The sequence below is a fragment of the Taudactylus pleione genome, unplaced genomic scaffold (genome assembly GCF_031769625.1).
Source record: "Taudactylus pleione unplaced genomic scaffold, aTauple2 ptg000487l, whole genome shotgun sequence".
NCBI classification, from domain to species: domain Eukaryota; kingdom Metazoa; phylum Chordata; class Amphibia; order Anura; family Myobatrachidae; genus Taudactylus; species Taudactylus pleione.
Window position 1 is genome coordinate 3,505,001 of NW_028284889.1, and position 22,961 is coordinate 3,527,961.

Genomic DNA, 22,961 nt, shown 5'->3' on the forward strand with positions numbered 1-22,961 from the left:
GTATTTATATTTGCTATATAAATGTTAAATTAATTTTTCTTTTTGTTACAATACTGAGAAACCTTTCAGCTTCTAGAGGTCTACACCGAGATTGCAGCTGAAATCATGACTGTAAGTAGGCCAATTAATGTCACAATACATGGTAGTTTCTTTATATATATATATATATATATATATATATATGGGTGTGTGTGTGTGTATATATATAATATAATATATTGTGCACATTTATGTATAAAGTAAAGTCCCCAGTTTAGGGATCTGTCTGTTCGTTCGGGTTAATCTCTTGAACCACTGGACGGATTTTGATGACGTTTTCATGAAGGTTTAGATGTATGAACGATTCATCTGTGGCAAAACGGAGCAGAGCACTGATGATTTTACTGAAACAAGTCACAGAAAAAACTGTTGTGCTGTGTGTGCGGTTGACTGCTGCTGCATTTGCGAGTTCTACGCTCTGATTGGCTCTATGAGACAGTGAAAAACAATCAGATAGCAATGTGCCCTGTTGCTTAGCAGCAGCATAGAAAGAGGAGGGAGTCAAGGACTGAGCAGGGGTCACGTCTGAGGCAGACAGAATGAGAGACATCCTCCAACGAACCCATGAAGATGCCCTGATGCAGACACCTTACCCCAGGATGGAGCCAGGGGAGGCATAGCTAATAGAGATTAAAAAAGTAAACATCCATTGGAACACCATCAAGTGATTTCCATTCAATGGTGGCAAGCATCGAACTGCCACCATCAAATTGTAAAAACACTACCATCAGAAAAAAACCATTGATGATTAGTAACAATCGGATTCCGATGTCCATCACTACACTGAACTGACTGACTCCGGCCACCACCACTCCACCGTGAAATGCTCCCTCTCCAGTGTATTGTTTCTGCTCAGCCACATGCCATCGTGAACAGGAGGCACCTCCCATGGAAGTCAGTGCTGTTCTCGAACAGGGGTACCACAGCGAGGAAGCTCAACTGGAAAACCAGGAATTACAGGGTACATTGTGCAAAGAGGACATTGCTCATCTCCATGTTTAGCTGCCGGGGAGGGGTGCACACGGAGGCTGAGGAAAGATGCACAGGTGTCCTTCCCAGCACAACCCAGTGGCCGGGCCCCAGCCAGCTGCAAGGGGGGTTTGGTGACACGGGGCAGGAGTGAGAAACAGGAGGTTGTGGTGAGATGCAGGAGGCTGTGGTAGGAACCAGTGGCAAGAGTGAGAAGCACGGACGTGTGGTGAAATATAGGATGCTGTGGTGAAATGCAGGGGGCAGTAGTAAGAAGCAGGAGTCTCTGGTGAGATGCAGGGGACTGTGGTGACTTCTAGTATACTGTAGCTTTAGAAAACAAATGTTGAGTGATGACATTCAGAGCCAGATTAAGCATACATATTTTGCGGGACAGTCCTGCTTTTTGGGCACTGTCCCACCTACGGGCTGCAATGTCCTGTGGTGGGGGATGTTAAGAGGTTGCCATCTATCCCACTGCTCTGAGCAAGCAAGCAATGAATAGATGCCGTGAGCATGCCGTCTTCACAGGAGAGAGGAGCTGGGGACATGCCCAGCGGCTTTCAAAATGCTGGGCTTGCCCCCAGCATGTCAAAAACGGGAAGTGGCTCATGGGTACAGCGTTCTCCACAAGACAGCGCCTCTTTTTCGGACATGCGAACAAGACCCTATCACCGGATCAATAAAGTTAGGAGGTATAGATTAAGGACCATATGGGCATTGGACTGAAAATATCAAGGGCCTATTGTGAGATGCAGAGGAGCTGTGACCAGTGCTGTGTGGGCGTGGCCAGTGCCCTGTGGGTGTACACCTCCTACATTATCAGCGCCAATGTCTCCTTAAATACTTAATAGTAGAAAAAATTCATCATTATGTGAGCAAAATACAATTTTAATACTTTTGATTTTTAGCCGGACCGGGAGGCCAACTGGCCAACTGGTTATCATCATACTAACATGATAATGGGCCTATTTTTATGTGGCGGCCTGGAGCTGTAGTCCCATTTGCCTCATTGTTAATCAGGGAATAAAGTCTCTCTAGCGCCTGAAACTACCAATGTGCTGAAACAGCCTGCTGCAATTAGTGAAGGAGAAAAATTGCCAACTCCACAAAGAATACACATGAAAAAGAAAAAAAACTACACTGGATAGAAACAGCCACCAATTGACATAGTATAACAATAAAGATATTTTGCTACACAGTAAAAACAACTGACTAGTCACTGCAAAAATGTATCTGTGTTCAGTGTGGAATATACATTGAATCAGCACTGCTGATCATACAATGAACTAGCATAAAATAATGACGCATAAACCATACATACAACATGAAATATGAACCATAAAAATGGTAGTGAATAAAAGTCCGGCTCGATATGTATAAATGAGGCAGATGAATCTATAAGTATAGACCGGATAAGGAGTAACAGGTTCATGTAAAATGTCAATGGGCTGCTTAATGTCAGTGTGTAACATGTGCTAGGAAACAAAGAGGAAGGTAACTCTCATAAGCACCGACTGCTTTAATAAATTCCTTCCAACACCAAAAGACTTTGTTATACCCCTTTCAGACATCCCAAGAATCCCGGGAATTGGCCTGCCTCAGCCAAATTCCCGGGTTGCCGCGTATGTCTGAAAGAACACGTTCCCGGGTTGCCGACCCTTCAATCGAACAGGGAATTTCCCTTGACTTAAGTCCCGGGAAATTACCCTGCTTATGTCTGAATGGTGCTACCCGGGAATTTCTCTCCCGGGCTGCACCAAGCAGCTTTTACATTGGCAGCGTAGAGCGTCTTATAGGATGTTCAGCGCTGCTGCTCACCTCCCCCTGTGCAGGTGGCTGTGGCGCTGACAACCGAGTCAGCGACCATGGGCGGGTCCTCAGGCGCAGAGAACCCCAGCCGGACGCGGGGACACCCGCCAGTGCTGGAGACCCCCGGCGGGTCTCTGCCACAGCGGGCCACCCACACTCCTGCTGGACCACCCACACTCCTGCTGGACCACCAGGGCAGATAGGTAATAATATAAATATTTTATTAATTTTTATAATGGCTGCATTTTGATTGGTCGGCTGCCTGCTGCGTGATGACATCAGCGGCAGCTGGAGAGGGGATTGGCTAGTAAGGACAGAGGAGAGGCAGGTAATATTAAAAGCTTACAGTATGTCTGAATGGTGCTACCTGGGAATTTCCCGGGTAGAAGCTATAGTGTGAAAGGGGGGTCTCAACCAAATACCCGGGAATTTGCACAGGAGAAATTCCCGGGTCTGAGCAGGAATTTTCCCAGGTCGTATGTCTGAAAGGGGCATTAGTGGTCCTGTGTTGTTGTAGCGCTCTGTAACAACTCTGTGTTGGATCTGTCCCGGACCTCAAATGTCCTGCAGCTCACTCACTGCAGGGTCCCGCTGGCTATAGTAGTGGTATCAAGTGATGTAGCAGTTAGCACTAAGGCATGCAGTGTGTCAGGATCAGCAGATACGCCGCGTCTTAGTGAATCGCAAACCTCAATTCAGGGTGTTTGGTGGGAAGGAAAGCCTCTTGAGCTTAATCTGGACAACGTGAAGGTAAGCAAGGCAGCAGCTAGTTTTGTCCAACACTTTGGACTTTTTCAAGCTCATTGTTAATCAGGCCCTGCTAACATTGTTTCTGTACATTTCCCTGTAGAATAGCTATTCTACATATCCTCTCCAGTTGTTTTGTAATGACTGCCAAGCACAAAGGTAATTTCTATTTATAAATTCTCTTGGACCTATGTCAGAAACCTATTTAACGCTTTTCTCCACTTAAATAATATGTTCCCCCACTTACGCTTCCACTTTGGATTCATATGTTGTAATATACAGATGTATCCACATACACCTAGCCTCCTTGTGCGTTAAACAGCCCTTCTAATCGCGCCATGCCGTGGCGTGACTGGTAGCGCCAAGTGTCTTTCATGCAACTGTTTATCTTCAAATGCGTCTTATTCACAGTGATGCGAATAGCTAGCACAAGCATCTTCTGCTGATTAAATTGATGTGCAGCATGCCTATGTTCTCTGTGCGTCTGCGGGTTCATCTGCATGTAAAGTGGCTTTGTAGATGAGTGTTTGGCAGAGATAGTAGGCAGAAGCAATTCAGTAAAAGTCGTCATTCTTGTCTTGGGGTTGAGGATAAGTGGGGAGATGTGGATGAGTAGTAGGCCGGACAAGACGTTATAGAGGTGAGAGATGATGATAGTGTTTAAATAGTTACAGTAGTGTCAGAGGTGAGGTGGTCTAATCTTGCCAGTTTTGTATGATAAGTTTTGGAAAGGGGCTGGATGTGGGGATTGAAGGAGAGAGGGAGGAGTAAAGCATCTCTACCAGCCTGTGGATATAAGGAACAGAGGATTGTAGTGTTTGTCAATGGTGAAGGGTAGGTGGGTAATTATACTAGAAGGAAGACTGAGTTCTGTTCTGGACATGTGAAGTTTGACATAACGTTTGTATGTCAGGAGAGGACAGAGCAAATGTTGTCGGCATATAGGCAGTAGCGGAGATCACAAGAGCTTACTTGTTCTTGACGGGAGGAGGTATAAAATGGGTAGATTGATGAGAACAGACACATGGGGGACCCCAAATGGTAGAGGAAGAAGAGAGGAGGAGAGCTTCAGGTAACTAAAAATAAAAATTAGGGTTGATTGGAAAGGGGAGGTGAGCCAGTACAGCAGATTCTAGTGTAGAGATGAATGGGGTTGTACAAAGGCTGGTTGGAGTAAGCCATTTATTAGGAGTTAATCAAGTGAGGAAGAAAAGATGGGTATTGGTTATATTTATCAAGCAAATTGGGAGGCAGGACCAGGAAGACGATATATGCCTTTACATAAAATTGGACTGATTAGAATATATGAATGAAGTGTACCTCAAAGTATTAGAAGGAAAAAGAGGGCTCAGGGAGAATGACTTGTAAGGTGCAGCAGATAAAGCTTAGTAGGCTCACACCTCCGCCTTATTAGTCTTCATGTCTGGTGGTATATTAGAGTAGCAGAACTGGAGATATCAAAAGAGGAAAGCCAGGTGGCAGTGATAAGGAGGTTGAGGGAATTGTAAATGAGATGGATTTAATAGGGGGCTTAGTTTTTATTAAACCATTTTGTGAGAGAATCCCCTGCTGTTCTGGGACTTCAGTGCCTTCAGACTGCTTCACCTCACAAATAGCTTGTCCTTGTCTGAAGATCCTCCTCCTGGGGCAGGTTTCTTACAGCAACAGGACCTGTTACTTGAAGTTCTCCTGGCCTATGACTGCTCTCTGCTCGCAACAGCTAATATAAACCTCTGCGAGTGGGGTGGGGTGAGTGGCATGGGGAATCGTGACAGAATGCTCCAAATGGTTAGCTGTCTTGGCCTCAGATTGGTCATCAGTGAATCTTTACAGTCTCACTGTTTCCAATGCCAAGAACCTACCTGTTGGGTCACTGATGATTGCGGCTCCTATCAGGATGACTCCAGTGGTACTAGATCCCTCCTTCAAGTGGGTGTCTGCTCTTCCTCCAGCAGTCAGCATCTCTGACGGCATGACGGGGCACACCAGTACATTGGCCTGGCTGCGAATGTCAGATTCAGGAGCATAACAGGAGTGTCCTGGAGGCCTAGGATATGGAAGGTCCTAAGAAATGGAGTCTGAGGTGCGAGCATCAGAATCGGGAGCATTGTTAGAGTAGGAGAGGGACCTGTGTGGGGGGTTCCTGACAGGAGGATTAGAGGCTCTGACTAGTTTGCTTGACACAACACCTAGTTTATTTTTTATCATATACTACAGTTAGATCCCCATCTGAAAACCAAAGTATCAGGCTACAAGGACGGTCACTGTCATAAGTTGTAAGTCCAGTACTGATGCAGCGAGCTGGGTAAATTAGTCTTAAACTGAGCCTTAAACTAGACGTTCTTTTCGGGTAGTATGGGCTGCCATGGGGCTAGGGGGAACCCCAATGGTTGCATATCTGACAGCTCATTGGAGGGAGCTGGCAAATCGTACCTCGTCAGGGCATCGTCTTAATAAAGTATGAGTGTTTGTTCTCAAAAGCCCTTCTATAGTTTAAGGAAAATTAGAGAGTTAAGGTAGGTCATTTTCTGTACTAATGCTGTCCTCCACTAATGTTAGGAAATATCTTGTTATCTTATTGGAAGATCATGTTCTCTATTTATAAGATACAGCTGAAATGTATATGTCGCACATTGTAAATTATTTAACATTAGCATATTGAATTGTTTTATTACTTTGCTTTTTTTATTTTCAGCATCCTGTTCCCGCAAAGAAAGGGACACACGCACACAGCAGGCATCTTGGCGTGTCTCTCCAGATTTAAAAATGCTAAAGAGGTACAAGTCACAGGTGCTTGAGGTGCGCAGCAAACTCTCTGCTGTGAAGAGCCAAATATGTGAAGTCAGAAGCAGTAGTGCTGGGGCCAATGACAGTCAAACCAGTAATACTGGGGAGTTGGATTCTTTGGCAATGAGCGGTGGAGAAGGGTGTAGTAAGTTGCAAGAGCTTGGAATGGAGTTACTCCGGAAATCTTCTCTTGCAAGCTGTTATGTGAGAAACAGTAAGTTTAAATCTGCATGTATGATGTTGTATAATTTTGCAAGCTTTGAAGACTTTACTGATGGTCTAGATATTTAAGAACTTAATACCTTCTTAAGAAATTGTAATTGAAATTACTGCTTATAGTCTATCTTCAGGGGTCATGTTCTTATCAAGCCAAGTGCATATATGCCTTTCCGCTTCCCTGAAAAATGCCAGTACTCTAAAGGACATCAAAACACAAAAATTTGATTTTTCATAATTAAATACAAAGGTAAAATACATACTGGGGGATTCAAAGTCCGACGGTATTGCTAACATGGTAGCAGCTGCGATAGCACTATTATGGTAATGCATGCATTACTGCTCCGAGCTGCGTCCATGGATTTTTCAATTTGCTGCGGCTAATTACCACCGACGGAGCTATCCATTAGCCTTGATGCACGCATTTAAAAAAAACAGGTAAGTAATGTTTTTTTTTTTAGGCGACCACTGCCATGAATGTACATAGGTCCTTGGCTTTTCACTAATCCTATGTAACGGTAATTTTTTTGTGCACGAAAACAACGATCTATAATTTGATAACCTCATAATGACCAACGGGCTATGGTGATGAATGCCAGTTTTTTTTCAGTTCGCCAAATGACTGCAGGTTATAGGATACCCCCCATTGAGTAACACTAAATCAAATATTAAGGAGTATTGGTCTCTGATTTTGATTTAGGGCACTAATACTGGTGCTGTGAACCTACGTTTGAATACTGCAGTCGTGTTGCCAGGATCTTTAAACTAAAGTTTCTTGCTCTCATCGGAATCTGGCACTGCCGATCCTGGTTTAGGGCCATGCATAGAGAACATATTGTTCAAGCACGTTTTCAACTGCTCCTCATTATGCCCATCTCTGACATTGTTATACTGATGTTGTTATATTCTTTAGCTCAGTAGTGCACAAGCTTAAAGAAATATATTCATGTCCATAAGATGTCATAAATTACGTTATATGGATGGTTTATGTTGTGGTGAAAATTAATCCTCGATTTGCCCAACTTTTATTTTTAACAAATTACAGTGCAAATCCTGTTTTTGCAGTTTTAGTGCAAAAGGGCTATATCATTTAGACTCCTAGTTGTAGATAAGCTAAGATTGTGAAAGCCGCCAGTCGTTGGCACTGTTTTTGGAATAGTCTGCTGTCACGGAGTATGAGCTCATTCGATTAAATCTGAATCGCACCCATACTAGGTGAGCCCCAAACTTAGAGGCGCTTTCTACATTTTATTAGTTACTTACTTCTCAAAGTTTGTTGAAGAATCGAATAGCAGCAAGTCTCATCACCATGCTTGTGGAGCCTTTGTCTGAAAATTGGGAAGTAGATCTTTGTGCAGACTATTCTTCAGGCAATATCAGCCACTGCTCAGCCTGCTGAAAAGTTTTTGTTTTTTAAGGTTATTCTTTTGCAGTTAATTTCCATGATGCGATCAAGTATTTTTAAAAATATATTTACTTTATTAAAACTGTACCTTGTGGGTGTTTGCATCCCCGCTGGGCAAAGTTCGCACTGCAGTTCTGGGGTGCATTGTTGGGAGTGATTATCAGTGCAGTCTTTAGGCCAGGACTACTATTTCTTATTCAATTTTTTGCCCATTAAAAGATCCTTTGGATAGCAAAAATGGAAAGCTGTTTCAAGTCACTTTATATTTCCTCTGGAAATCTTCTGGTTTCTGGTACAGTTTCAGCTTAGTGTGGGCTGATCCTCTACACAAGTATGTATGGGAGAAAATTAACAGAATTTCATTGACCTGAGAAAAGGCATACTGTATACTTCCTCTGTGATTAGTCCCAATGACACCATTTGTCAGAAGTATAGTGTCAGCTGTGATCACAAGGAAAGCGCTCTCTGGCTTCATCCATGGGTGGCAGACCAACAACATATTTGGTTATTCTTCCTAATTGAAAACCCTTTTTCTCCTTTTGAGATGAACTTGAATAAATTATTTAAAAGATTATCATGGCAAATCTTATTATTTACCTCAATTCTAAGAGAAGTGGCTTCCCTGTCTCTTCTACTCAACAGCACTTCAGGGAATCAAGCAGATATTGGCTTGGAAACCTGTTTTCTATGCAGCATGGCTCCAGTACTTATAGGTAACCTTTTCAGTCTTTCAAGAAGGAGATGGAGGCTTGAGCCAAAACTGTATCAATGTCTCTTCAGCCTGCAGTGTTCTGTGGGTTGCAGAATTTCATATTTTGTAATGATCTGGACACTAATCACTTAATACCATATGGAGTCTATGAAGTCTATTCACACTATGAAGAAGCAAGACTCCCTTACTTCCCTAAATCTGCATGATCCTTATCTTCATTATGGACTGTCTACATTTCCAAGTGCTGGTAGTTCACATATCTACCCTAAAGCAAAGGGGAGGAGTTTTGTCTTCAATAGACATGGGGAGATATGAGGAATCTTCAGCTAGATTTGCTCCAGAGCTAAATGCAGCTGAATGGAAACATTTTACTGACTGTGTATTAGACAATGATCACAGCATAGCACGGCTAAGTGACGTGTGGTAATCCAGATGATAGGATGTGTAGTACTACAAATGTGTGGCACGCAGGGCCTGGGACCTCGTTTCACCCCTTTTCCAGACATCTTATGGATGTGATGTCTTCTGCTGTTGCTGCTCAGTTTGGAATAGAAAGTCCTCAATAAATTGTCAATTTATTTAATAGAACAAAAGTTTCACTTTGCTGCGTTGCCCCAGATCAGCCTGGTCCATGTTGACATGATAGCATCACACTATTGTTGCTGATCTGTTGGCTGCACATTTATGCTGGTTATCTCTCTTTCCACTACAGTACATCCCAAAGGTGCTCTATGGGATTCATATTTAGTAACACTGGAAGCCATTGGAGTACATTAAATTTATTGTCATATTAAGGGAACCAGCTTAAGATGACCTGTGCTCTGTTGCATGATGCGTCGCACTGCTGTAAGTAACAATTAGAAGGCGGGTAGGTTATGGCCATAAAAAGATGTATGTGGTCATCAACAATATACTTGGGTAGGCTGTGGCTATTAATGCTTTATTGGTGTTGAAGGGACTAAAGAAAACATTCCCAACACCATTACACCATGATCACAAACCTGAAACGTTGACAAAAGGATTATGGATTCTTGTTTATTTAAATCAAATCCTGACCAACCATCTGTATGTTGCAGCAGAAATCAAGATTTGGCAGTAAGGGCAACACTTTTCCAATTTACTACTATCCAGTTTTGGTGAGCATGTGCCCACTCTAGCCTTAGTTTGCTGACAGGAATTGATCCTGGTATAGTATTCTGCTGCTGTAGCCCATCCACTTGAAGGTTCGATGTGCTGTGCATTCATAGATGTTTTTCTGCTTACCAATGTTACCATCAGGTAAGTGAGTATATGACAGCACTCTGTTCATGAAGGATATAGAGTATTTTTACACAATATTTGTCACAATATTTTCTCCCCAAGTCACAAAGTATTAGGATTTAATGAAGGGATAAAATACATTTATTATGTGATAAATAAAATTGACATGAAGAATTACAATAAAAAGTTTAAAAAAATATATTCATTGGATGGTTGGAGGTGTGTGCAAATAATGTCATAACTGTCCAATGTCCGGTTCCAAGACCAGATTGGCTTCACACCACTTAACAACCAAAGGGGGGGAAGGTTCAAAAGAGGGGGAGAAACTTAATCCAAGTACTAGGTTATGCAACACAGCGCCAACGCAACGTGTTCGGGATTAAAATATCTTTTTCAAGTGTGGATGCTGTGCTCGTCCTGATCTCCTTATTTATGCTGCTCTGCCAGAAATTGCTGCTTACCGTGTGGTCTCCAACTTCATGTCACGTTTGTTCCACTGCCGGTCCGGAAGTTGAGTTGTGTTCCACAGTCTTTCCCGAAAGTCGCACTTTGTGTTCCATCACTGATCTAGGTGGTTCCGGAGGTGTTTTTTATAACTGTAATTCTCTAGCATATTAATTTAATCAATTCTCTTTTATTTTGATGCCAATGAGTTCCTCTTTGAAATATTGATAGAGGTCTCCACTTCCTACTTTAGTCTAGTGCAGTACTATGTATTCCCGCACAATCAAACCCTACCTGTCGAGAGATGGAGATTGTCTTAGAAACTAGTAGTGGGGTGTGAGCGAAGAAGGTGTCTCTCTGGATTACAAACTGACTGTGCGTTTTATGCTGCACACTTGTGGCACTGTCGGCGCAGTCCCTGCTGCAGCGGCTGCTGACTGCATGTGGGATCTTGCAATGCTCGTGAGATCCCACGTGCAGTCCCCGGAGCCGACAGCCGCCACAGCAGGGACAGCGCCGACAGTGGCGTAAATGTGCAGCATAAAACGCACAGTCACTTTGTAACCCAGAGACCCCTCTTTCACTCAGACCCCACTACTAGTTTCTAAGACATGAAATCACCAGCACACCACTTCTGCAGTGCCACAGTGACCGGCACTTACGGCTATGTGTCGAGTAGCAACATGTTGTATAAGCTTCTTGCCAAGACGAAGCAGGAAGCACTAACGATGAGATGTATGAACATCTCATCGGCCAGTGCGGGGGAGTGAAAACTCCCCCCTCCGGCGATCCCTGGCTGAAAATACAGCGCATCAGCCTAGTGCTGATACACTGTCTAACTTCCGGCCGGCTCTACTGGGCATTCACGGGATCACACAAGCATCGTGAGATCCCACGTGCAGCCCCCGGAGCCGATAGCCACAGCAGGGACAGCGCTGACAGTGCTGCAAGTGTGCAGCACAAAACGCATAGTTTGTAATCCAGAGAGACCCCACTACTAGCTTCGAAGACATGAAATCACTACAGTATGTGAGCGCCGCACACCACTTTCTGCAGTGCCGCAGCGACCAGCACTTACAGCTATGTGTTGAGTAACGACATGTACAAACTTCTAGTGGCACAGTAGTGTCGACATTGCCGCAAGCGTGCTGCATAAAACGCACAGTCAGTTTGTAATTTAAAGATACCTCTTTCTGGGCTAAGACTTGTAGACTTGATGGGTTTTATACAGTGCGCTTCAAACCCATCTGTTCATTTCTAAGGCATGTTATCACTGTGTGAGTGCCGCACTTCTAAGCAAAACAATGTAGTACATCGCATGGACTGGCACTGACTTTTCTAAAATGAGGTGTGCATGTATCTAGCACTGTAATATTGATGGAAGAAAGCATGTATAAATTGTTTTTCAAAAGTGTGCACTCCAAATGATTTAATCCTTTTATTACACACTCAATTTCAGCTCTCAATTGATAACATCTGTAGCGTACCGAATGACAGGTTCAGTCAACAAATGAGCTGGCGGTAATACAGACATTGTATTGTCTTTTTTTTTTTTTTACGCATGCGCAGTGCAGTTTAAGAAAAGCGACATCTGCTGGGAAGAAACTTGTACTACACTCTCCAGTTTTCCAGTGCTTCAGTACGTTACGATGCGACTCCGTATGGAGCAAAGATGTAGCAGGACACATCTGTAACTGTGCAAATATTGTGTAATTTCTACTGTTTATGCTTACCAATGTTGTAAAACAACCAAGTTTTGGGTAGTGGTTTTTTTGCAACGGTCACCTTGCTATCAGCTTACCCAGTTTGATGATTCGCCTCTTTCCACTCTTTTATAAGGAATGCATTTTCACCCACAGAATATATCACTCACTGGATGTATTTTGTTTTTCACACCAAAATCTGTAGACGAGAGTACAAGGAGATAAGCACATTCTGCGATACTCAAACCAAATCATCTGGCACCAATAGTCATTCCATGGTCAGTCTATTAGCTCACATTTCTTCCACATTCTGGTGTTTGGTCAGAGGAATAATTAACCTCTTGACAATGTTTGCATGTTTTTATGCATTGAGTTGCTGCCATATCATTGGCTAATTAGAGTGTATTAAAGAGGAGGTATTCAGTTGTTCACTTTAGCCCACAGAGGTCTCTGAGCGTGTGTATAGGTATTTGTGTGTGTTTATTACACACATACTATCAAACTCCGCTACAATTATCCCAAAATCATTATAGTGCGGTAGTGGATTTTACGATGACCCAAGCAATACACTGGTGTCTGGAGGTCCAGCCAGGCCTATGTCAGGGGGCATAGGTTCTCTACCAAGTGTATAAGAAAAGATGATAGTGGGATCTTCCACTTTAGGAAGCGCATTTAATATCAACCATCATACCATATATCAAGGATATCAAATTTATTAAAACCACAAGCATAAATAAAATCACTGTACACTCACACACATATTACCACTACTTGTCACCGACCCTTCAGTTATTAACTGTGATAGTCCTTAGTAGAAATTATTTGGACAGAGGGCCTGATTCAGAGCCGCTCGTAAGCGTCCGCTCGTTCGCTCCGAGCGATGTTCGCACATCTGCGCATGCGTATGGGTCGTAATGCGCATGCGCCAACCAGTCATTGCGGTTGGAAATCGAGCGCTCGTAAAATAGCGAGTGCCTGCTAATTTAAGTGACAGGATGAGGCGTTTGTGGGTGGTAACAGGGGAAGGTGCTTGAAAACGGGGAGTGGTGATCCGAACGCAGGCGTGCCAAACGGTCAAAACGGGTGTTTTAAGGGTGTGCATAATTAACAAAGCAGCGTCATCGGCCACGTCACTTGGTTGTTTCTTAGCCTGAACTGTTCGCATGATTGCGGTAGGAAAATCCTACCACAAGCACTGCAAGCAGTTCACACACCTTTCGATGTACTCGATTAATCAAATAAATAGGGGAGATGACGTAGGATGCGAGCGGCCAGGGGGCGTCTTTACAAAATAGCGAGCGCATGTTTCGTTCGATAGCTCAGACATAGAGGAGTCAACAGACCGCAAAGAGCGAGCGCTCAATTTAAATATCCGGCCCTTTTTTCTGAACGAGCGAGCGCAAATAGCGTCCGGCTCTGAATCTGGCCCAGAGCTTCCAGGTATTATGTGATTGGACTTCAATATATATATGTGTATGTGCCTTTAAATTTTAAATGCACGTTTCTCTTTTTTCGCTGAATGCTTTACACAGAGGAGAGCGCTGCTCTTGCATGCACTATGCTCGATCCTTGCATGGTGCCAGCAATAATTGCATGTATTAACCTGTCCGTGATGTTAATAAGAGGTTGAGCACCTGCTCTGTATCGTAAAGCGCCCGGCGCTATGCTCAACCTCTCTTAAATGTTCCTTTGCAGAGTTACCGCAGTTGAAATTAGGGCTTGTACGGGGGATGACTGCGTTCTTACCCCAAAGCCATGCGTCTTTATGAAGTACAGCAATTGTGTCACTCGGCCAATATCCACGTTTTTCCCTCCCCCAGTCCTGGAAAGCTCCCCTGTCTTAAGTGGCTACAGTTGGTGACCAGAAGTGAAGTCCAAGCGGCGGTATTAGCGAGAGCTTGCGCGTTTCTCCAACAGTAAATATGACCGTTTCATCAGAGGATAAAAACCAAGTGATCTGGTCCTATAATTGTAAAACAGAATTTGAAAAAAACACTGTTTTTATGAGCTCAAAATTAAAAGCTGAAATATTTACTCTTAATTTAAAGAAAAATGTGTTCACAGGATTGATGTATCTCTTGATGATCCTAGCTTGCAGAATTCTAGACTTCTGGCATCAAAAGAAGTCCAGTGAGCCTCCATAGGTTTTTCTCTTAAGAGCCAATATACATTTTTTAGTACGTACTTTTTTTTTTTATTGTGTTTATTTATTTGCACCCAATATACTGTAACAAATGTTTTTTAGTCACAATTTTTCGGAATTTAGCAATATTTTGCTATAAGAGAATTCTGTATATGGAGTGGTATTATATTCCTCTTTTTAGATTTTTCCAGTTAGCATGTTAAAAATTTAAAAGTTCATATAAATGTCAAATTTAAATGCTCATTATTGCTGTAAGTTCTTTTTTTTATTTTAGAAGGCTAATTATTCAAATGAACAGTTGGCTTTTAGCATTCACAAAGAAGACACTGCGTTTTTCATATATCAAAAACGAGTTGCTAGTGACAACAGACTTTTTAGGCCATTTTTAACATTTGTCTTGGCTACAATGTTCCTCCCTCATCCAATAAAAAGCAGAATTATTTTTAGCTGGTTTCTATTCACATTGAAATTTCAGTTTTGTGGCTTCAAGTTGATAAAGACACTTTACATCAACTACAATCATGCAGGTGCATGGCTGCATATTTTTTCCATTTTTATATCCTTTTATGAAAAAAACAACGTATTTTAAACAAATCTAAAAATATACAGATTTCTATTTATTTACACTTTCTAATGAATGAGGATGCAGAATGTTAAAAATGACTTTATATCCCTTTTATTTTGTTGGTAGTGGGGATTTAATTTAGTAAAAGCACTATGGGGATAAAAAAAGTTAAAATGGGTAGATAGCTAGAGATAATAAATAAAGCAGCATAATAAACCAAAATATAAAATTTCATTCTGGTGGTAAAAACTGTTGTTTTTTTAAAATCTGTCTGGTGTACACATTCAACCTTTTGTATTAAGTCTGATCTAATACTACATTACAATAATCAGTACTGTAATATGAGTACATGTATTCACTGATTGGCTATATCCTTACAAACCACCTGCCTCATATTGTGTAGGTTCTCCTTGTGCTGCCAAAACAGCTCTAACCCGTCACTGCATGACTCCACCACACCGCTAAAGGTGTCCTGTGATATCTGGCACTAAGACGTTAGCAGCAGATCCTTTAAGTCCTGTAAGTTGCGAGGTGGGGCCTCCATGGCTTGGACTTGTTTTTCCAGCAAATTCTACAGATGCTTGATATGGGGGAACACCTTGAACTCTGTCAAGTTTATAAACCATTCCTGAACAATGTTTGCAAGGCACATTATGCTGCGGGAAGAGGCCACTGCCATAAGGAAATGCTGTTGATCTGAAGGGGAGTACTTGTCTGCAACATTATTTAGGTAGTTAGTGCGTGTCAAAGTAACATCCACATGAACGCTAAGACCCAAGGTTTCCCAGCAGAACATTGCCCAGAGCATTACACTGCCTCCAACAGCTTGCTTTCTTCCCCATAGTACTTCCTGGTGTCCTCTCTTCTTCAGGTTAACAATGCACACACAGCTGGCTGTACACATGATGTAAAAGAAAAAGTGATTCATCAGACCAGGCCACCATCTACCTATTGCTTCATGGCCCAGTTCTGAGGCTCATGTGCCCATTGTAGGCACTTTTGGCAGTGGGCAGGGATTAGCATGGACACTCTGACCGGTCTGCAGCTATGCATCCCCAATCGCAGCAAGCTGCAATGCACTGTATGTTTTGACACCTTTCTATCCTAGCCAGAATGAGCTTTTTCAGCAATTTGTGCTACAGTTCCTCTTCTGTGGGATCTGACCAAGTTCAAGAACTGATTGTTCCCTTGCTGCTTGACAGGTGCCATTGTTGTTGAGATTATCAATGTAATTCACTTCACCTGTCAGTGGTTTTAATGTGGTGACTGATCGGTGTATGTTTTATACTACTGTCATTCATGAGATTACATTGTGAAAATTTTTATTATTTAAGTTAGAAGCTGTATGATTTTTTTAAGGTCTGTTGGGTGCCTAGGAAACTACAGAATGGGTTTATGATGTGTGAGTGTGATTTTATAGCGTAATTTACCAAAATTGACAGTTTCAAGTTTGAAGGTGTTAACTGCATTTGTTTTAGTCAAATTTTCTATTAAGTTTCATGTTGTAGTAGAACACCCTGAGGCAGCTTAGTTTAGATAGTAGTGTTAGTCATAATGGTGGCATAATTTTGTATGCAAGAACATGGTGAGCTTGGAATAATGAACCTCAACATAGTACTGTAAAACCAAAATTGCAGTTTGTTCCAAGAGGGAACAAGAAACCCCAGTGATGTGTCCTCTACAATTGTAAATGCCATAGAGCGTTTAAAGCAAGGGTGGACAATAAGTGGCCCTCCGGTTGCTATTGAACTACACATCCCAGCATGTCTTGGAACAATTTTAGCATGGCCAAATAGCAAAACTGTGGCAGGGCATGCTGGGATGTGTAGTTTTAAAACAGCTGGGGGGCTGCTTATTGCCCACCCCTGGTTTAAAGGAATGGTAGGATGCCAACCAGTATAAATTGTTATATTTAGGTTACAGGCAGTCCGATTTGGAGGAAGTGTGAGGATGGGCAGCATGATTCAGAAGCCCTCATAGTGTGCTATTGCCTTTAGAGCTCATATACTCTGGCTTTTTTAGGAGTGGTGGTTCATTTTTATTTATTACCTTCATAAAATAAAACAATGTGCAGAAATATGTAAGATAATTTTACTTCAGAGAAAATTTTTTTTTAAATAATTTTATATGTATAACAATCCAAAAAAGCATGAATATCCACTGATAACTGACTAGTGGATATTGTGAATATTGATGGTAGGAATAGAAAGAATGAAGCCAAGTTGAGGTATTATACTGTAGTTCTAGAACTATTCAATGGAGGTGAAGTGTTTGAACACCAATTATTAATAAGGGTGGAGAAGTCTGGATGTTTATTTGCATTTTGAGAATGTTATTGGCAGACTGGCCTTCATAAAGAAACTTCCAGGTCCACAATAATCAAACTGTGTTTTTCATTTTTCACTTTGGTAATAAGGAATTGAGCAGTGGTCTCCCCAGGGCCTTTTACACTGCTGCACCACTATTTTCCCAATCCACCCAGCTGTCAATATGTTCCAATGTCCATGATTGGCAGCTGAGGATTGCAGCAGCAGGTACCAGTTCTCGTTACTCATTAGATCCCTCCCACGCTCACCGCTCATCCCACTCCTCATTAAATCCCTCCAACTCTCTATCCGCATCATTCAGTTCTTCACACTCAGTGTGACATAGCTGTCAGGATTCAGCTTTGGATCGGCTGTAACTTACCGCAGTGCCGGCTTCCCCTGACTGACAGCGCAGTCAGACGTCCGATGTGGCGGTGGGTGACATGCTGAGTATTCTCTTTGGGGCTCAGGTGACTTCCATGCGATCCTCCATATTGGAGTTCTTGCAGCGGTGGTCATGGGCGAGCCATGTTGTCTGTATCACCTGATCGGTCTCTTATCCAATGGTAGCCTTGTCAGTTCTCACTGACTCTCTCCTCCAACCTTAGTGTATATAGCTGGACTCCAGGAAGCAGGAAGTTGCTTCTTCAACTCTTGTCTACACCTAGAAGCTGCTGTTACTAGCATCGTAGCAGGCTCCACGCTGAATGCTTCCAGTGATTTACTGCAGTGCTATTCCTGTGTGCTGATCTCCAGTAATTTACTGCAGTGCTATTCCTGTGTGCTGATCTCCAGTGATCTACTTCAGTGCTACTCTGCGAACATTCTCCTGTGATATTCTGTGATTCTCTGCAGTACTATTTCTCAGTGAGATTCCACAGTGTTAATCACCAATGTTATTCTTCAGTGATAATTAAGAGTGCAACTCACCAGTGTTACTCTTCAGTGATAATCACCAGTACTCAGTACTTCATCCGTGTACTAATTTCAAGTATTCTACTACAGTGCTACCCTTGTGTCTGGATCACCAGTGAGTGTACTCAGGGCCTGATTCAAACCCGCTCGCTCTGAATCAGGGCCGGGCTTTTTGGAGCGTCCTCTTGGCCGCTCGTATAGCTGTGGGTGACCACCCACAGCTATAGCGAGCGGACCTGATGATGGTCACGATGGTCAAGACCATCGCGACCATCGGGCTTGCGACGAGACCCTTGTGGTAGGGTCTCGTTCATCGCAAGCCCCTGAGAACTTTCAGCTCTAACAGAGCCGGAAGCTCTCCACTGACATCACTCATGATGTCAGTGGAGCCGCCCCCAAACAGCAAGCGTTCCCTCGGGAATGCCTCCGTTTGGGCAGCCACCTCCCTGGCCCGCCCACCACAGGGGGCGAGCTTTCACTCAACATCGACAGCTCGCCCCCTTTGGTGCGAGACCCGGAGCGACGGATTGCTCGTCGCTAGCTGGGGCTTGCGCATGACGGAGCCGGCTCCGTCATGCGCTGTGGGCCACCATCGACCTGGTTGAGAGTGCTTGCGACCGGGTCTGAATCAGGCCCTCAGTACATCATCCGTGTACTGATATCAAGTATTCTACTAGAGTGCTTCCCCTGCGTCTGGATCACCAGTATGTGTACTCAGTACGTCATCAGAGTTTTGCCTTTAGCATTCTACTCCAGTGAATCCTCTGCGTGTTCTCCTCCAGTGTATCCTCTTCGTGACACTTTCAGTGACATTTTCTACGTGATACTCCTCAGTGACATTCTCTACGTGATACTCCTCAGTGACCTTTCCCTTCGTGACACTCTTCAGTATTATTCAGTGATGTTCTCTCCCGTGTTACCTGCATTTAGCAGCCCAAGCTTTAATTTTATGATTTTATTTACTTTTGATTTTATTACCAAATGGGCGAGCAGCAAGACTGTTCTCCGGGCCTCTGTGCTGCCACCCCTTAACCCCCCCCCGCAGCGCCGTGACACCAAGCCTGTGCTAGATACTCCCGGCGGGGCTCCGAGAGTGACTAGCTAGCAGGCTCTCTGGAAGCCCGGAATCCACGAAACCGGTAAGGCGGAACCCCGTTCGCGGGGACCCGCGTCTTAGTGCAGTCTTTGCTCTGGTCTCAGGAGACAGACCGGAGGCGCTGATGTGGACACTGGCTTGCCCACTACTCTACTAGTCCACCAGGGCATAACGATACTGGTGCAGAGGCATATTATAAAGGCCAGGGGACCCGTGGTTAACGTCAGCCAGGGAATAAGGCGCTCTCCCTGAAGCCCCTCCCCCAGCTCAGGACGCCATTCCACTGCGGTCTTTGTGTTCCCTGAGTTGCTCCTCCTCACCCTCCGTCCCCTCAGAGACGCACGGCAAGCAGGTCTTCGGGAATCGCTGGGTCCAGTCTCCCTGATACCTCTCCCACGGGCCAGTTTATACAGCACTATATCCTACCAGCCACTGTGATCTGTATAGTTGATTTTAGTGCCCATTGCAGACATGTAATTGTATGTGATTTATGCTACCGCTAATCTCTATTTCCTATACTGTCAGTTTATACCTGTCCCTTTTTTCTACTATACCCTGACATACTGAGGTATTGAGGGTTCATTGTACCTCACATCTGCTATTTAAGTGTGAGGACTATCACATACTATATAGCGCGGTTGCACACTACATTGTGCCATATTACACATGCTGCAAGGTGTTCATTGCACTGTATCATACTGTGTATTCTATTCTCGTGACTGTGTCTCTCAGAGGAAAGAATACAAGCAGCCTGATGCTGCTCCTACTACTCAGATATCTTGTAAGTCCTGCTCTGCGGGCTTAGCCACAGAGGACCTAATTCAGAATGGTTTCTGTATTAATTATTACACAGCCCCAGGTCCCTCAGCCCCTGTGTTTCTCCCTCAGGACCCACCCTGGGTGGCCTTTTCACAAATGCTGGCAAAACTTGTGGACCAAGTAGCAGTCCCCGTGGTAGCTCCACCTATGGGAGAGCCACAGCAGGTACCCCCTGCAAATTTTTTGCCTCCCCCATGGATAGACGTACTGTCTACCTCAGTACAGAGTTTGGCTAATACAGCTACGGCATTTCAGCAAATGCTGCAATAAGATAAATCTTTACCTACTAAGCTTACTAAATTTACTATGATATCTTCCCAATCCACTCAGTTATCTGATTCTGAGATATCATCTGGGGAGGCAGAAGACGCAGATCTCTCTCACTCAGACTTCGTCTCAGGAGAAGAGGAACCACCCTCTAAACTAAATATAGCTGTTGTTGTGAGAGCTGTAAAAACTATTCTACAAATAGGAGTGGGTTCATCCTCTTCTAAGAAAAAACATGCACTTTTTAAGTGACAAAAGGTTGTTTTACCAGAGTTTCCTCACTCTGACCAGCTATCTGATCACATGAGTGAAACTTGGAATATGCCCGGGAAAAGGTTTCAAGGTTTCAAATTCCAAAATGGTGCAGTTCCTTTTACCCACTTCCAGTTACTGAAAGGAAGTTCCCCCAACGGTGGATTCTCATGTAACACGTCTGGTTAAAAATGCCACCTTGCCAATTCATACTGCAATGTCCTTGAAGGAGATCACAGATAGATGTATAGAAGCTTGTCATAAATCTATATACTACTCTCTTACAGGAGTTATTACTCGTCCTACTAGGGCTACGTTCTGGGTGGCAAAAGCCATTTAGAGTTGGGCAGAGGCCGTAGAATATGCTTTTTCCCCGTGATGCTTCGAGGGAACAGCTGTCCTACATATTTCACATTAGAGATGAAGGCCCTGCTGCTCCAAAAAGCCATTCAGTCCTTATTGAAATCAGGAGTAATAATTCGAGTCCCCTCCTCATAACGGGGCAAGGGCTATTATTCTACCCTTTTCTTAGTTCAGAAGCCCAATGGGTCTCATCGGCCTATCCTCAACCTCAAATCTCTGATCAAGTTTATCAGGGTGCCCAGGTTTCATATGGAAACCCTCCGTTCTATTATCCTAGCTATGGAGCCTGGAGATTTTATGGTATCCCTAGACATTCAGAATGCTTACCTACATGTACCTATAGCGCCTGCTCATCAACAATATCTCTGGTTTGCTACTCTGCAGCAACATTACCAATTCCAGGCTCTGCCGTTTGGCCTCTGAAAGGCCCCTCAGATCATTACCAAGATCATGGCAATTATGACGGCCTCTCTTCATTGTCAAGGGATCAGATTGCTCCCTTATTTAGATGATCTCTTGCTGTTGGCAAGCTCCCCAGAGACTCTTCACAGCCATTTGCAGGTAACCATTGCCTTTCTACCAATGCACGCTTGGCAGATCAACTGGAAAGTCTTCCCTGACACCCTCTCAAAGGACTGTTCATTTGGGAGACCTCCTGGACTCTCGAGTTCAGAGAATCTTCCTAACTGCAGACAAGATTTCAGCACTACAGCATAGACTACACGCAGACTGCTTCACAATCACTGAGTGTCAATTCACTCCGCAATGCAGGCCTTGGGATCAATGGTGTCCACCTTCGACATGGTGGAGTTCACCCAGTTTCACTCCAGGCCTCTCCAACACCTGATCCTTTCCAGGTGGAACGGGCTACCCCATCTGCTCTAATCCCAGACGATGAGCCTCCTCCCAGAGGTTCACCTCTCCCTAGCCTGGTGGCTACAGACTCCCCATTTGAACCAGGGTCATCCCTTTTGGATCCTGGACTGGGCTCTCCTCAACACAGATACAAGCCTCTGAGAGTGGGGCGCAGTAACCAGCCAGCAGTCCTTTCAGGGCCGATGGTCTCCAGTCGAGGCAGTATTGCCAATCAACATCTTAGAACTTCAAACCATCTACAGAGCTCTCATTCTGGCTCAGAATATTCTGGAAAATAGGCCAGTACAAGTACAGTCTGACATCGCCACGGCTGTAGCCTACCTCAGTCACCAAGGGGGGCACTCGAAGTCAGTGAGCAATGACAGAATTGTCCCGCATTCTCACTTGGGCTGAACGCAAGCTCCCAGCTATCTCTGCAGTGTTCATCCCAGGGATTCTCAATTGGAAGGTGGATTTCCCCAGCCGTCACAACGTGCATGCAGGAGAATGGTTTTAGGCCTTTTTGGATGTGGTCCGTGCTGTGTCTACATCCGGACCTAACCCGTCTGTCTTTAATGGCTTGGCTCTTGAGACATCCCTCCTAAAGGCTAAGGCTTTTTCCCAGCTCTGTTGTCCAGACCATGCTAAAAGCACATAAATCTGCCTCATCCAGGATTTACCACAGAATATGGCATACATATTTGCAATGGTGTCCTCCAAGAAACTATGACCCTCAGGTCTTTAAGGTTTCTAGAATTCTTTCCTTTCTTCAAGCTGGATTGGATCTAGGCCACCGCCTAGCATCTCTGAAAGTGCAGGTCTCTGCTTTGTCTGTAGCAGAATTGCTCCTACAGTATACCGGATGATCACACCTTCATGCAGGGTGTTTTAAAAATACAACCTCCCTTTGTCCCTCTTGTGGCTTCATGGGATTTGTCAGTGGTGCTCCAAGCAAACCCCTGAAATCAGTGGATGTCAAATGACTCACTGCAAAGACTTTGTTTCTTCTGGCTATAGCATCTGCCCGTAGGGTATCGGATTTAGGGGTGCTTTCATGTCGCTCCCCCTTTTTGATATTTCATTAGGACAGGGCTGTTTTTAGAACACGCCCGGGCTTCATTCCCAAGGTGGTTTCTCGCTTCCACATTGTGGTTCAAGCCTTTAATTCACCAGACCTCTCGACAGGTGAGGCCTCTTTGGATGTGGTTCGTGCTCTAAAGATCTACGTGGACCGTACTGCTCCATCAGGAAATCAGACTCACTCTTTGTCCTATATGGATTCCACA

General features: G+C 43.9%; 1 protein-coding gene across 1 annotated transcript in view; it reads left to right on the forward strand.

The window, feature by feature from the left end:
- Positions 1-22,961, forward strand: part of TRIM37 (tripartite motif containing 37) — a 211,563-nt gene that overhangs the window by 150,427 nt on the left and 38,175 nt on the right. The window contains 1 exon segment of the mRNA XM_088449534.1: positions 6,263-6,568. Coding sequence (XP_088305660.1) covers positions 6,263-6,568 — 306 coding nt within the window.